This window comes from Carassius auratus, chromosome 3, assembly GCF_003368295.1.
Source record: "Carassius auratus strain Wakin chromosome 3, ASM336829v1, whole genome shotgun sequence".
NCBI lineage: Eukaryota > Metazoa > Chordata > Actinopteri > Cypriniformes > Cyprinidae > Carassius > Carassius auratus.
The window spans coordinates 9336114-9350488 of record NC_039245.1 but is presented as its reverse complement, the minus strand read 5'-3'; the positions used below and the strand labels follow the sequence as shown (position 1 = coordinate 9350488).

The following is a 14375-nucleotide window of genomic DNA, read 5'->3' as shown; positions in this document are numbered from 1 at the left end:
TTCCAAAAAGTGTATATTTTAACCCTGGGAAGCAATGTTTTACCGGGGAACCTCCCGGAAACGCGATTGGGCTAGTTTTGGACTAGTTTTAAGAAGCAAATGGGCAGGATTTGTTGTGAAAACATGGCAATCCTGATCTGAACGCACGTGCTTGAGATATACTTCTAATTACATGAGCATCTTTACTGATGAGATGCGCATGAAAATCGCATTCGATTTTTTGCACAGCCCTAGATAAAAGTTCATTATTTTCCATAATGTAATGATAAAAATTAAACTTAAGATTAAAGAAAAAAATTAAATATTTTAGATTCATTGCACAGCAACTGAAATATTTCCGGTCTTTTGTTGTTTTAATACTGATGATTTTGGCATACAGCTCATGAAAACCCAAAATTCCTATCTCAAAAAATTAGCATATTTCATCCGACCAATAATAAAAAAGTGTTTTTAATACAAAAAAAGTCAACCTTCAAATAATTCTGTTCAGTTACGCACTCAATACTTGGTCGGGAATCCTTTTGCAGAAATGACTGCTTCAATGCGGCGTGGCATGGAGGCAATCAGCCTGTGGCACTGCTGAGGTGTTATGGAGGACCAGGACGCTTCGATAGCGGCCTTAAGCTCATCCAGAGTGTTGGGTCTTGCGTCTCTCAACTTTCTCTTCACAATATCCCACAGATTCTCTATGGGGTTCAGGTCAGGAGAGTTGGCAGGCCAATTGAGCACAGTAATACCATGGTCAGTAAACCATTTACCAGTGGTTTTGGCACTGTGAGCAGGTGCCAGGTCGTGCTGAAAAACGAAATCTTCATCTCCATAAAGCTTTTCAGCAAATGGAAGCATGAAGTGCTCCAAAATCTCCTGATAGCTAGCTGCATTGATCCTGTCCTTGATAAAACACAGTGGACCAACACCAGCAGATGACATGGCACCCCAGACCATCACTGACTGTGGGTACTTGACACTGGACTTCAGGCATTTTGGCATTTCCTTCTCCCCAGTCTTCCTCCAGACTCTGGCACCTTGATTTCCGAATGACATGCAAAATTTGCTTTCATCAGTACTTTGGACCACTGAGCAACAGTCCAGTGCTGCTTCTCTGTAGCCCATTTCCTGCACACGCCTGTGCACGGTGGCTCTGGATGTTTCTACTCCAGACTCAGTCCACTGCTTCCGCAGGTCCCCCAAGGTCTGGAATCGGTCCTTCTCCACAATCTTCCTCAGGGTCACCTCTTCTCGTTGTGCAGCATTTTTTGGCACACTTTTTCCTTCCCACAGACTTCCCACTGAGGTGCCTTGATACAGCACTCTGGGAACAGCCTATTCGTTCAGAAATGTCTTTCTGTGTTTTACCCTCTCGCTTGAGGGTGTCAATGGTGGCCTTCTGGACAGCAGTCAGGTCGGCAGTCTTACCCATGATTGCGGTTTTGAGTAATGAACCAGGCTGGGAGTTTTTAAAAGCCTCAGGAATCTTTTGCAGGTGTTTAGAGTAAATTAATTGATTCAGATGATTAGTTTAATAGCTCGTTTAGAGAAACTTTTCATGATATGCTAATTTTTTGAGATGTATGCCAAAATCATCAGTATTAAAACAATAAAAGACCTGGAATATTTCAGTTGGTGTGCAATGAATCTAAAATATATGAAAGTTTAGTTTTTATCATTACATTACGGAAAATAATGAACTTTTATCACAATATGCTAATTGTTTTAGAAGGACCTGTATATATAGAATTGCAGTTTCATCATATGCAATTAGATGATTAAATTATAGGATTTGCAAAGCTTCAAGGGTCTCATTCCAACAATCCTCATCTATTTTTTTTTATTTTTGTGTCTGAATCTAATCCATGTAACTTATATAAAAAAATAAAAAAAAAACTCAATGGTGATTTACCCCAGATATACAGTAAATTACCGGACAAATTTTTGAGTGCAATAGCACTGACTATTGGAAAGTATTTTATTCCCAGAAGTACTCTTTTTTTTTCAGTTTTCCAGTATTGTTTCATCTGTAAGTCTGGTTCATAACTCTTCAACTAAATATTTTTTCAAACCCTGTGGAGACCAAGGCTGCTGAAAAAGTGGGCGGACACTGTCGGCTTGCGCTGTATTGCCTCATATAATGAAATTGACTCACAGAAGTTCCTTTCTTTGATAGGTTAGAAAAAAAGTAATAAGCAGACATACAGTTTACTAAAGATTGATCTTCCGTAACAACTTTAAACGGGCCATACTGCAACAGATCAAAGCCCGAGTCCCATCAGGCAATGCACACTTGATACTAAATCTGTTGTTTTATGCAGCATATTGTATCCACATCCTAATGCAATGCTCAGCACCCAGAACAAATCTTTTCTTCACTGTTTTTCAGTGCTGGCACTGCTGAATGTACAGAGCCACAGCCAAAGAAAATAAAAAATATTATGCCCAGGTTTTTGGAGTGAATTGAATGTAATGAGATAAACAGACCATGTAGCACAAAATAATGGCAAGAAAACTACGTTGTTGCACACACCGTGATAACACATGATTCATAAATAAATGAGCTGGTTGTTTCAGAGAATTGTTCAAGAGACTCATACAATTTGAATCACTCTAACAAATCCTTCATTAAACGTAATCATTTACCAAACCACAAGTCATTTACAAAGCAAAATGATGCATGAAATTATTTCAAAACTAAAGAAGTTCATGGAACTTAAACTAATATCATTACAATGCTCTACTATTGTTCATATGATTGTGTATTGTTCATTAATGTTAATCAAACCAAAATTATTAAAAACCAGTCATTGAAATGAAGAGGAAATAATTGTGTCAATAATTAAAATACTATATGAAAACGAAATGGCACCTAAGCAATTAACTGGAATAAAAGTTTTGAATTGAAAAATGAACATTTCTTAAAAACAACAACTGCAATTCAAATAAAAAAGTCAATTAAAGCTCAATAAAAATATAACAAACTAATAAAAATGTCTAAAGCACATAACAAAATGATCAAAACCAACAAATTAAAACGAAAAACTGAAAATATTAAAATAAAAGCTAATTCATATATTAATTATACCTCTACAAATTTAAATGTTACAAAAATATAGTATTTCTTTTATTATAGTGTTAAGCAATGGAGGCAAACCAGGGGCTCACATGATGTAAAAGTAACATTGTACAGGAAAACCTGCCCAACACGTTTCATCACCACGTCTCCCACTCTTCCAATGTCTTTTCCTTGCCTTTCTCTACTTTTCTTTGTCTGATTCCCACAGAATGAATGTAGGAGTCTGAATTGCCTGTCCACTTGTCTTTAGAAGGAAAATCTTTCAGCTCTTTTCAATCAGTCCCTCTCTCGTTTCTGTGAAAAGGCTCACACTCAAAGCACATCACATGAGTGTGTTTATTGGCTGACAGCTGCAAATTAAATGCGGTGTGCTGATATGAGAATTGACGTTCAATTTCACCTGGCAATTACACAAGCATAGCGAGACCCAGTAGCTCGCTGAAACATAAATAACTTATCTGGATCCATTGCTCAGAACAATGGAGCACAATATGTGGTCCGAAGAAATTAATAAAGCATTGGATCAACCTTGGCACACCTAAAGTTTCAAAACATTGCATATATGTGCAAGTATGGTTTTATAAGCTCAGGCTTTAACAGCAAAATTCAACTCACATCCAGCTCATGTCAACTAAACCACAACTCATTACTTTCATGTCCAAACTAAAATAAATATAGAATTAATATGTCTAAAATTATGAATTAAGCTCCCTGAACAGCACTAAAAGAAGAAATGTTCTATGTAGATCTGAACAAGAATCATTACATTTATTTCTATTCCCAATCCATAATAACATCCCAGACCTTTAACAATACTAGCCTATACTAAAGACTGCTTAATGAAGCAATAAAAAAATATATATTTGTCATTGTGAAATTTCAGGAACAATACAATAGGTGGAACACAGAAGACCACCAATAATGCTTTTTTTATAGAGCTGAAAAAACACAATTTAAAAAACATTTTATACAATGCACTGTGTGTGACAGACTGATCAAGATAAAGGAAGCAAGCATTTTTCATGGCAACAGCTCTGTGTGTGCTTTACAGCATACCGGTACTTATCTTTTAAAGGAGGGTGTGAGGGCTGGATTTCATTTAGATCGGATCTTCAAAAACTCTAATTTAATCCTATTTTCTCCAGGTGATTAAAGGCAAATAATCATATAGAAAACAAAAAGAGCATAGCTGGATCGGTCTTTCTTGCCCTCAAGGGACTGATATTCAAGCAACTGAAGATTTTGACAAAGTGCTGGTTATTCTAAAAGGCCAACCGAAGGAAATGTTAAGCTGTGAGCACGATGTGTGTAAAGATATTCCTGAATGGCACATCATCTTCAAAACAGCAGAGATGTGATCATCAAAGGCCAATTATAGCCTTAATCAAACACACATATGAACCACTATGAAACTGCCAAGACAACGTTGCGGCTACAACGACATGAGAATGTCTGAAACGCTTTTGTAACAATATTTAGAGAACATAACAAATTCTGAGGAATTTCATCAACCTGTCTTTTATCGCTTTCTGAATTTTTATTTTTATTTTTGAATCTCACTTTCCCTCATGCAGCTACTCACAAAAGCAAAAAACATTGACCCAATATGCAAGAAATGTCTGTTTCTTAACAGTGTCTCACTTTTTGACATTCAAAACCCCTGCTGCTTACTGCTTACTGCTTTATACCCCCTACTGCTTTAATATCTATTTCCATTGGCAGCAGTAGAACTGCTGCTTTCCCTCTTAGACATCTCTCATCTTCACATACACATGGATTTATTTCTATTAATATTTAAATCATACATTTGTGCTGCTATTATAATAGTGACTTACTTGTCTTAGTAGTAGTGAAACTGCTAACTGAAATGTTTACTAATTTTCAGTAAACTAAATGACTAAACATGTACCATGTTATTTACATTGTACAAAAAATCTAATAAAAATTCACAATCCTATCCTGACATTCATCTAAGAAGCCATGTAAATGACATGGGATATTAATTATTATATTAAAAAGAGAGAGCAAATTAGTACAGCATGGTCATGATTTACTTAAAACACTGCTGTGATTGAACTAAAACAAGAGAAGTGAGCAAAAACTACACGCACACTTTTAAAAGTGCTTTTCAGAGAACAGAACAGGAAGCTGTCGACTTTGCAGGTGGCTCCAGAGAGCACTAAAAACTTTAGACCAAAACGGAGCATTATAAATCCAGACAACAGTCTTAGCATAGACATAAAAAGCACCCCAGAGCTTCCTCCCCGGGCTATTTGCACCGGTCCGTTTTGCTTTGTAAAGCTTATAAGCCTTCAGCAATCATCCAAGAATAAAACTCAGGTGGAGACTACAACAGTAAGCCCTGGCTCGTCCTCCAAAAATGTAAAGTCATGGAGGAGGCCGCCAGCTCTTACAACCCAAGGACTGTGTTAAATACAACTTTTGGCACTATACAGAAAAAGCACTATAAGAAAACAAACCATTTTCCCCAACCGACGACAGCAGCGAGAGCCCCGGAGCAGGGTCATTGCAGGATATAAGTGAAAACTCAATACTTATGGCATCAGCATACTACAAATGAGTCACAGCAGAGAGGAACACGGAAGGACACAGGACCACGTTTGAGTCCAAATCACAGACAGCGCCACAGGGAAGCACTGTGACTCACCACATCTAAAATACACGATCGAAACCATATAATTACAGAGCATTGTTGTGCTCAATACACAATCAGAGGAAGAATCAAAAAGATGGAAATGTTTACCAACTTTACAGAGCGGTAGCTGTCCTCTCTCACACTCTTTACTGAGGTGTTGCATTGTGGGATGTGAAGGGAGCTTAAGACTTGCATCTGAATTAAATTTGTATCACTTTTTTTTTTGATTGCACTTTTAAAAATAAAGGTTCGAAATACACTGGGTTATTTAAAAACGTTTGTAACCATATTTAAAGTCACAACTTTTTTCTTCTTCTTCCTTTTCAAGGCGTCATATTGCCAGCTTTTATGCAACAGTTTGCACAGTATAACTTGTAACATGTAAATATAGATGTCAGAACGGACTCAGTCAACGCTGTCATTTGTGAGCAGTCTATACTAAGTACTACTGTATATCTAACAGCATGACATAAAAGATAGCTGATGTCACACAGTCTGCCATTCTCATATTGTCTTTAATTTTATATGAAAATGTAGAAGCATCAGGAAACGATGGATGAACTAATTGGGAATGGGATAAGGCCCGGGTCAAACTTGGGTCATCTGCACATAATAATCACTACTACACAACATTCCAGAGCATGAGCATGTATCATCAGGCCACGTGCATGTCCTACATCTCCCAGATTTACAAGCATTTATAAGACAAAATATCTAATCTTGTTTCATTATGAACACCAACTAAATACTCATTTTGAGAACTGTTTTCAAAACTACAAGTGTCAACCTAGTATTTTCAGCATCTCAGAGCGGATCAGTTCACAGTAAATGCAGTGAACGATCTCTGCATCTGTGAGTGCTGCATGCATGTGGCAGTGCAATATGCTCCAGTTATGCTGTTTTTGTTTGTTTACATTTGCATAATTTCCTATATTTCTGTGGACAGATGATTACAGTATTTACTACATTAACAAACCTGTTGTCACACAAACATAAAAAAAACTTCCCTGCAGGTTTTTTTTTTGTTGTTGTTGCAAAAATGAAAGTTCAAGGGTTCAGTCTAAATACATACATATATTTATTTTACTACTGCTTTGAAAAAAAAAAAATTATTATGAATGTTTTTTTTGTGTTTTTTTACAGTGCAGTTGTTAAAAGTAAAATATTTTACTGTAATGCTGATGATTATAATAATCATCATCATCATCATCATCATCATCATAATAATGTATTATTGTATTAGCATTATTGTAATATTATGTATTCATAGTACAGTATTTAATATACTTGATATAATACTTTGATTATGATCAAAAGTAAATCAACCTTAATACTGTTTAATAATTCATTTTGAGGTGAAATAATAATTCATTTTGAGTTTTTCCCCCGTGGTTTTGAAAAAAGTATTGAATAATTATATTTTTTAAGGTATTGTTTCTGTTAAGTTATACATCTGAGTGACAACACTACTATTGACCTGTAAGACCTACTCATAATAAAAATAACATGAAACATAAAACTACTGCTGGTTGACAATTTCTCCATTTCTTTTACATTTCGAATAGAAATTCGAATAGAAATGGATAGTAGCACACTCAAGCCCATGTTTGAGCAAACAAAAAAGTGCTGAACTATTATACACTTGTGGAATCAAACTGAGTGTTTATATATTCTTTAGTGCCACGCTATTAGCATATATTAGCACCTACTGTATCAGCCCACATGCAGGGCAGAAGGGACATGCAGACACAATACATAAAATATCTTAAGTAATAGAACTTCAAGAATTCCATCAGGCCATACCAAGACTCACTGCTGCCTTTGATATCTGCTGCCTACATGTGAAGCACTTATCTTCAAAATGGTGGAAATATTCAAAGTAAATCAGCTTGCACACAGCCATTTGATGTCCTGGCCTCTCAGTGTGTGATAACACAGAGCCTGTCAGTGGACAGAGGGTCATGACTACACAGCAAGGGCAATTCAGTAATATAGACAGGATGTACATTACGAAGATACATAAAGAGAAGCTTAAATCATTCTGGCTTGACTGTACAGTGGTTACAAATATATATAATAACTGGTAAAAAAAACAGTGATTCATTACTAATTACATAAGAGTTGTTTTCAACCCTTTGTCCAATTAGCTGTATGCTGTGTTTATAGTCAATTATTCAACACAAACTGATGCTTAATTAATCAATACAAATTAATGCTTCATGCTTAATTGAGTTCCTCATAGTTTTTTTGTATCAGTTACTGCCACATATTGCTAAATCATTCTGATATTTAAAAAATGCCCCTTAAATTGCTTCAATGTCAAGAGCTACAATATGGTAGAAACCTTCACTGTAGTTAACTAAGACAGCACTATTTAACCAGGAGATATTAAAGCAAGAACACTATTATGTCTGTTTGCTGCAAACAGTGATTCATACTGTGCATCATCAATGAAAACAAGAAAAGACATTACAAAGCAGCAAAAGCAAGCTGGTGCATAGCGTGTGCATCCAAGTTTGTTTATAATGTGCTTGTGTGCGGTGTGAAGCACTGAGAGCCCACGTGTAGCGACTGAGGGGGGATAAACAGACCTCAACCCCTGAGGAGAGCAGCAGCACTCCAACTGAGTATCACACCAGCTATCAACCCTCATCATCTCAGCCCTCAGTGCAGAGGAAAACACACTCTTCACACAGCTGCGGCCGGCATTTACATCTCCACTCCACTAAAACCATTTTAACCAGCTAGAGAAGAGATACTGGAGTGACAGTTTTCGTGAAACATTTAGAGCAACAACTAGTCGATTTCATTTCTGATGTAAAAAAAAAAAAAAAAGCAAATGGCTTTGTCTCACAAACCATTTCTTGTTGTCGTAGGCATGCTGCTGACAACAAGGGTGCTTGAATTTGTAGTCAGCCAATAATGCTTTCAAAGATACTTCTTTATTATATATAGTTGTTTGTGCCTTTCGTGGCCAAAATCGTGCATCGTGAGGAGCTCAGCGAAAAATGTAGACGAAGGATCGAGGGAGATGCTGCTAATAGCTAGCCTGCATAAAACAACTCTTTTATTCCACAGTCATTAGCAGACTACATGTAAACAACAGAATGAGACGCGAGCGTCAGCGTGTCTCGTGAGGTTCACATGAGGACCAGGGCGTGCTTGAGTGGCTGTTAAGAAAGTTGCTGCCTGTGAAGGTCTCAGATCAGTGGCTTATGAGATTCGGTTTCACTTGTGATGCGGTTTAGATGGGCGGAAAACAGCAACGGGTCGGTTTTGAGACAGAGCCACTGTGTCTTAAACAGAATTTTTGGAGAAAACCATAAAATATTTTAGAGTTCCAAAGGTAGAAACTGTTTCAAATCTTTGTAGCATTTTGGAAAATATATGCAATGAATTCTAGGCATTCAACACATCTTCAATTAGGCCATCACATTACATAAGAATACAATCACAGCTCAGATGAAAACCGCTACACCTATAGAGAGAAAACAAGCTTTTCCAGCCACACACAGTCAGAGAGTAGCTTAATAGAGTTGTAAAACTCTTCACACCACAGCTTAGCATCCGGAACTACACCATCAGCAAGAATCAATATCCTCATTTCTTTACAAACCTTTGAAACAGCCGAACAACAAGGATAATCTGTAGAGCCAACAACACTGAGCCCATAATGCTTCGGTCCACAACAGCAAAACACACTTCTTCCAGATCTAGTGAGCCTCTGAAAAATACCTTATAAAAGAAACACCTTGCAGACACTCACCGTTTTGAAGTCCCGGTGGCTGCACTCCTGGCCCTGGAAACGGCAGTAGAGCATCATCTCCTTCAGGTCGTGGCCCACTCGTTCAGTGAACTCCCGCATACTGAATGGCTTGGGCCGGTAGTTAGTGAAGTTGGATTTGTCCGTGAGGAAGGCCAGCACATGGGGCTCGGCCAGGTGTGGCTCAGGGATCTGCAGGTGCACATCCAGCAGGGCCAACAGTTCCCCGGCGTGGTAGAGGTCATTCTGCGTGAGACGCGTGAAACGGTAGGCGTTCAGATTACAGACGGTGACGGCGGGAAAGACTAGGCTGCCAGAAACCACAGCGTCCACACTCGTGACGTGGGGGTAGGAGAGAAAGTAAGCCAGCCGTTCGGTGCTCTCCAGGACAAGTAGGACTAGGCTGGCCAGCAAGGCCATGCTCCAGAGTAGACGACGTGAAGTAGAGCAGTAAGGGAAGGAAGAAGTGGAGGAAGAGTAGGGGAAGATGAAGCGCAAACCATGCAGGGTGCTTCGATGGGCAAAGGACTGCCAAGATGTGGGGCCTCCCAGGCTTCCCATGCCTCTGCTCTCGGTCTCACGACTGGCCTCGCTTCCACAGCCCTCCTTCAGGTCCATCGCTAGCACGCACACACCTGCAGGCAGACACACAACGACTGTCAGCTTCAGCACTGGCACCTTCAGGCTGCTGATTCTGGCTATATTTCACTTCATTAGTTTCAGAGACACATCAATAATATATCACAAAACACAGTCTTTCTTGAAGCGGCGGGTTTGACACAAACATAAAGAGACTCTGTAAGACACTCTGTAAGCTTTATGAAAAAACACAAAACTGAATGTAGACATCATTGAGAGAGAGGGTTTACATAACATGAACCCTTACTGACCAAAAGAAGCTACAGTTTTAGACAAAGAAATAAGGAAAGTAGTCCAATGGAAAGAAAGCAAGCAAGACAGGAAGGAAGGATGGAAAGAAAGAGAGGAAGAATGGAATGAGGGGAGAAAGATAAGAAGGTAGGAAAATGTAAAAAAGTTGAATAAAAGGCAGGCAGGCAGCCAGAAAATGAAGGAAGAAAGGAAGCTGAAAGAGATTGGGAGGGAGAAAGGAAGCGAGCAAGGAAGGAAAGGAGGAGAAAGATGGGATGAAAGAAAGAGTGGAAGAAAGGAAGCAAGGAAGTGGAAAAAGAAGGATGTGATGATTAAGGAGGAAAGGAAAATGATAGAGAGAGATATGGCAGGAAGGAAGGAAAACGAGAGAGAAGGGAGGAAGGTGAAAATGATGGGGTGGAAGGAAATAAGGAGAAAAATGGGATGGAAGGAAGAAACGAAAGAAGGAGGGAGGAAGATAGGATGAAGGAAGGAATAAAAGACAGAAAGAGAAATAAACACAAGAAGGAATGAGGAAGGAAGGAGAAAGAACGCAAAGGAAGACAGTGCTGTATGAAGAAAAAATTATGAAACTACAGGAGAAGAAAATATAAAAAATATTTCAGCAGATATACACTAACACATTTGCTCAAAAAGAGACAAATCAAGGTACACAGACCCCCTGACACCATAGCCAAACTGTCTCCTGTCCAATCAGAGAGAGCGACACATACAGAGAGAGAAAGACAGGGGCCATTGAACACTAGTAGTCAGAGCTGCTGCTATAAATAAATATCAGGCTGGACCACAGATCACACAGACACACACACACACACACACAGCACTGAGTGAAGGAAGAACAGATCTTGCTCCAGTGTGAGAGGGTGGCAATGGAGTGGAAGATGCTGCACAAGGGTTTCCCTCCGTCTGTCTCTCCACCCACTCCATCATTTCAGCCCCTCCAAATGCCAGGATCCTCCTTCTCTACACCATTGCCCTCCTCTATTTCTTCTTCTTACATCTACAAATCTCTCTCTCTAACTTTCTTCCACTTGTTTAAGTGATGTTAAGAAAATGCACAGAGCAAATCCAGCATATACTTCTGAAACAAGTACAGCAATATTGTATTACTTAAAGAGTCATGCCAATAAAGCGGTTTAAATTGAAACTAAAAATCCACAGAAAACATTACAGAGCTTAAAAAGTATCCCATCCCCCATAAACAAATTCATGCACGTGCACACACATACACACATGGTCACTGAACATTCAATGGTAATTCTAAGCACCTCACGTGCAGCCTAACATCCAGCCGTGCATGAGAGTGTCTGATAGAGAGAGAGAGAGAGAGAGAGAGAGAGAGAGATGCGGGTCAGAGAAGGCCGTAGAAGATGCTGTCGTTGATCCTGAGTCGACGGAGTGTGTGAGCGTGAGCTTCCCTCAGTCGCGCGCTTCCCGCGCTAGTCCAACCAAACCATCACGCGCCCGGCGCTTCCCATCCCGCCGTATCCACGCGAACGACAACTCAGCCGGCAAAGATGTGAGATGCCCGCTAATATTCACATCTAAAAAACGCAAACTGAGGTAAAAAGAGAGAGAGGTTCGTTCGCTCTTGCTCTTCAGGAGATGCTGTGCCGTCTTTCCTCGCTCGCGCTCGCTTTCCTCTCCTCCCGCGTGCGTTCATACTCCACTCCTCTCCGCTTAGAGCGTGATGGATGGATACAAGCGGCAGATTGTGGGTAAAAGGAGGAAGGGAGAGATTGGAAAGAATCAAAAACTCAAAAAGGGAGATGAAGGGAACACACAGAGTGTGAAAAGAGAGGAAGATGATGACAGATACTGTATCTGGTGATTACCATCACACTGAAAATGTGTAATGAAAACTGTTAGGCGTCTTTAAGTTTGATGCTTGCGTATGCACAACATTCAAGGCACAAAATCTTGAGGGAGGGGTACTGAGAAAAGCAATATGACTGAAAAAGATAAACAAGAATAAAGAGATATAAAAACAGGGATGGAGAGAGAGAGATGCTACAAGTGTGTGTTGTAATGCAAGCAGACAGGACAAAAAGAGAGAGAGAGAGAGAGCGCACATGGACTGTTAGATGAAAAATAAGATGACAGTGAGAGCTGAATTTGGAGGAAAGTAAGGATTTGGCAGAAGGGGATAAAAATAAAATTTAAATGGATGAGAGCAGCTGCTGAAAAATTTGATATATAAAAAATGTATATTTCATTCCTTCATCTCCGAGTGCCACTGTAGAAGATCATTCTATAATACTTTCTGCATTTATTTCTCCTTCCATCTCTCCTCCTGACAGTCATGTAGTGCAACTTTTAGGAAATGACATCATCTATGCCATGTTTTTCATGGCTCATCTGACTGGATATATGCCAGACTGCATTAAGACAGCAGAGTCTGATGAAGGGGATGGCTACTGAGCTCTCACCACCTCTCATAAACCTTCTCAGATCAAGCAGACTAGACGGAAAGAAGCTTGCTTTATCTTACAAAACATACAGGTAAACGTCTTTCTCTGTTTTGTTAGCTTTTTTCTTTTCTTAGGTGAGTTGGAGAAAATGTTCCCCTCTATTTCATCGTCCTTGACACTGATTTCATTCACCTTCTACCTCATCTGTCTCTCTCCCGCACACTTTCATTCCCTTATTCCAGTTCCCTGATTTTCTCATCCGTTTCAGCCCTGGGTACGCAGATGTGAGGAACAGAGAAGGGGAATGAGCAGAGGTAATTTATGAACCTCTGCAAATACATTTACGTAAAATGGCTGTACAGGACACACACAAACACACAGCTCTGACTCTAATCGAGGAAAGCGTTTGGCACACAGATCAATAGACGAGGCTGAAACTTTATACTGGAGCTCTGACAGCCTGTAATGACACGAGCTCAGCTAAAGCTGTTCGGAAGAGTAAATGGGATATGAGACACAGTCATGACCTGACAGAAAAATACATACTGCCTGAAGCATCATGTCCATTCACCCTGATTGTATATTAAATGTACCTTTCAAAAACAAATTATTAGTGTCTTTTTTTGCTTAAAATCATCTTTTTGTTTATTTATTAATTTATTTATTTGTACTGAAGTAAATAATGTGAACATAAAATACATTTGTGCATAAAAAACGTAATGTATTGCTGTGATGGCAAAGCTGAATATTTAGCAGGCATTACTCCAGTCGTAACGGTCACATGATCATTCTGGGCTGCTTAATATTTTTTTGTGGAAAATATCATACTTTTTTTTCAAGAATGTTAGATGAGTAAGTTAAAAAGAACAGCATTTATTTGAAACTGATTTGTTGTCACATTGCTAATGTCTTTACTGTTATTTTTGTTTAATTTACTGTGTCTCTGCTGAATAAAAGTATTATTTCCTTTCAAAAAAAGATAACCTCAAACTTTGAACCATCTAAAATGGCAAACGTCACTCAATCACAAAATTCATGACCTGACAGACTAGGCTAATGGCTATCCCCACCATCATACAGGCTAACGTACACTCTTTGGACAGTAAACTGGACTTCATCCGACTACTACGCTCAACTCCGAGGACTGTAAGAGACTGTTGTGCTTTTGTGTTCATGGTAACATGGCTCAACAACAGGTACCGGACTGAGCTATTCAGGTCGACCAGCTAACATGCTATCAGGTACTACAGGGTACTCGTCGAGGGAGATAAGACCTGCGGTGGCGGGGTTTGTGTTTACATCAGTGATGCGTAGTGCTGCGATGCTGTTGTGGTCTGCAAACACTACTCACACCGGTGGACTTTATGATTATTAAGTGCCTGCCGTTCTATCTACCGAGGCAATATATACAGCTCATTGCTGTATGCATCCCTCCCATCTCCAACAACAGCAAGAGGAGCTAGGCACTAAATTAACTGTACCAGTCAGTGAGCAGCAGACATCCCACCCCGATGCTTTTCTCATCATAGCTAGGGATTTCAACCATTCAGACTTGAAGAGTGTGTTCCCAAAAATACACCAAGTAGA

At 39.3% G+C, this 14375-nt stretch overlaps 1 protein-coding gene across 2 annotated transcripts in view; it reads right to left on the bottom strand.

The window, feature by feature from the left end:
* asic2 (acid-sensing (proton-gated) ion channel 2) overlaps window positions 1–14375 on the bottom strand; it is a 317641-nt gene that overhangs the window by 287629 nt on the left and 15637 nt on the right. The window contains exons 1-2 of one of the 2 annotated variants that reach the window (XM_026208299.1): window positions 11646–12437; window positions 9490–10121 (exon numbers count right to left, since the gene is read on the bottom strand). In XM_026208299.1, the coding sequence (XP_026064084.1) occupies window positions 9490–10104 (615 nt within the window). In that variant the 5' untranslated portion in view covers window positions 10105–10121; window positions 11646–12437. Of the gene's footprint in view, window positions 1–9489; window positions 10122–11645; window positions 12438–14375 lie in introns of those variants that run through there. The other variant, XM_026208293.1, reaches the window with a different exon arrangement.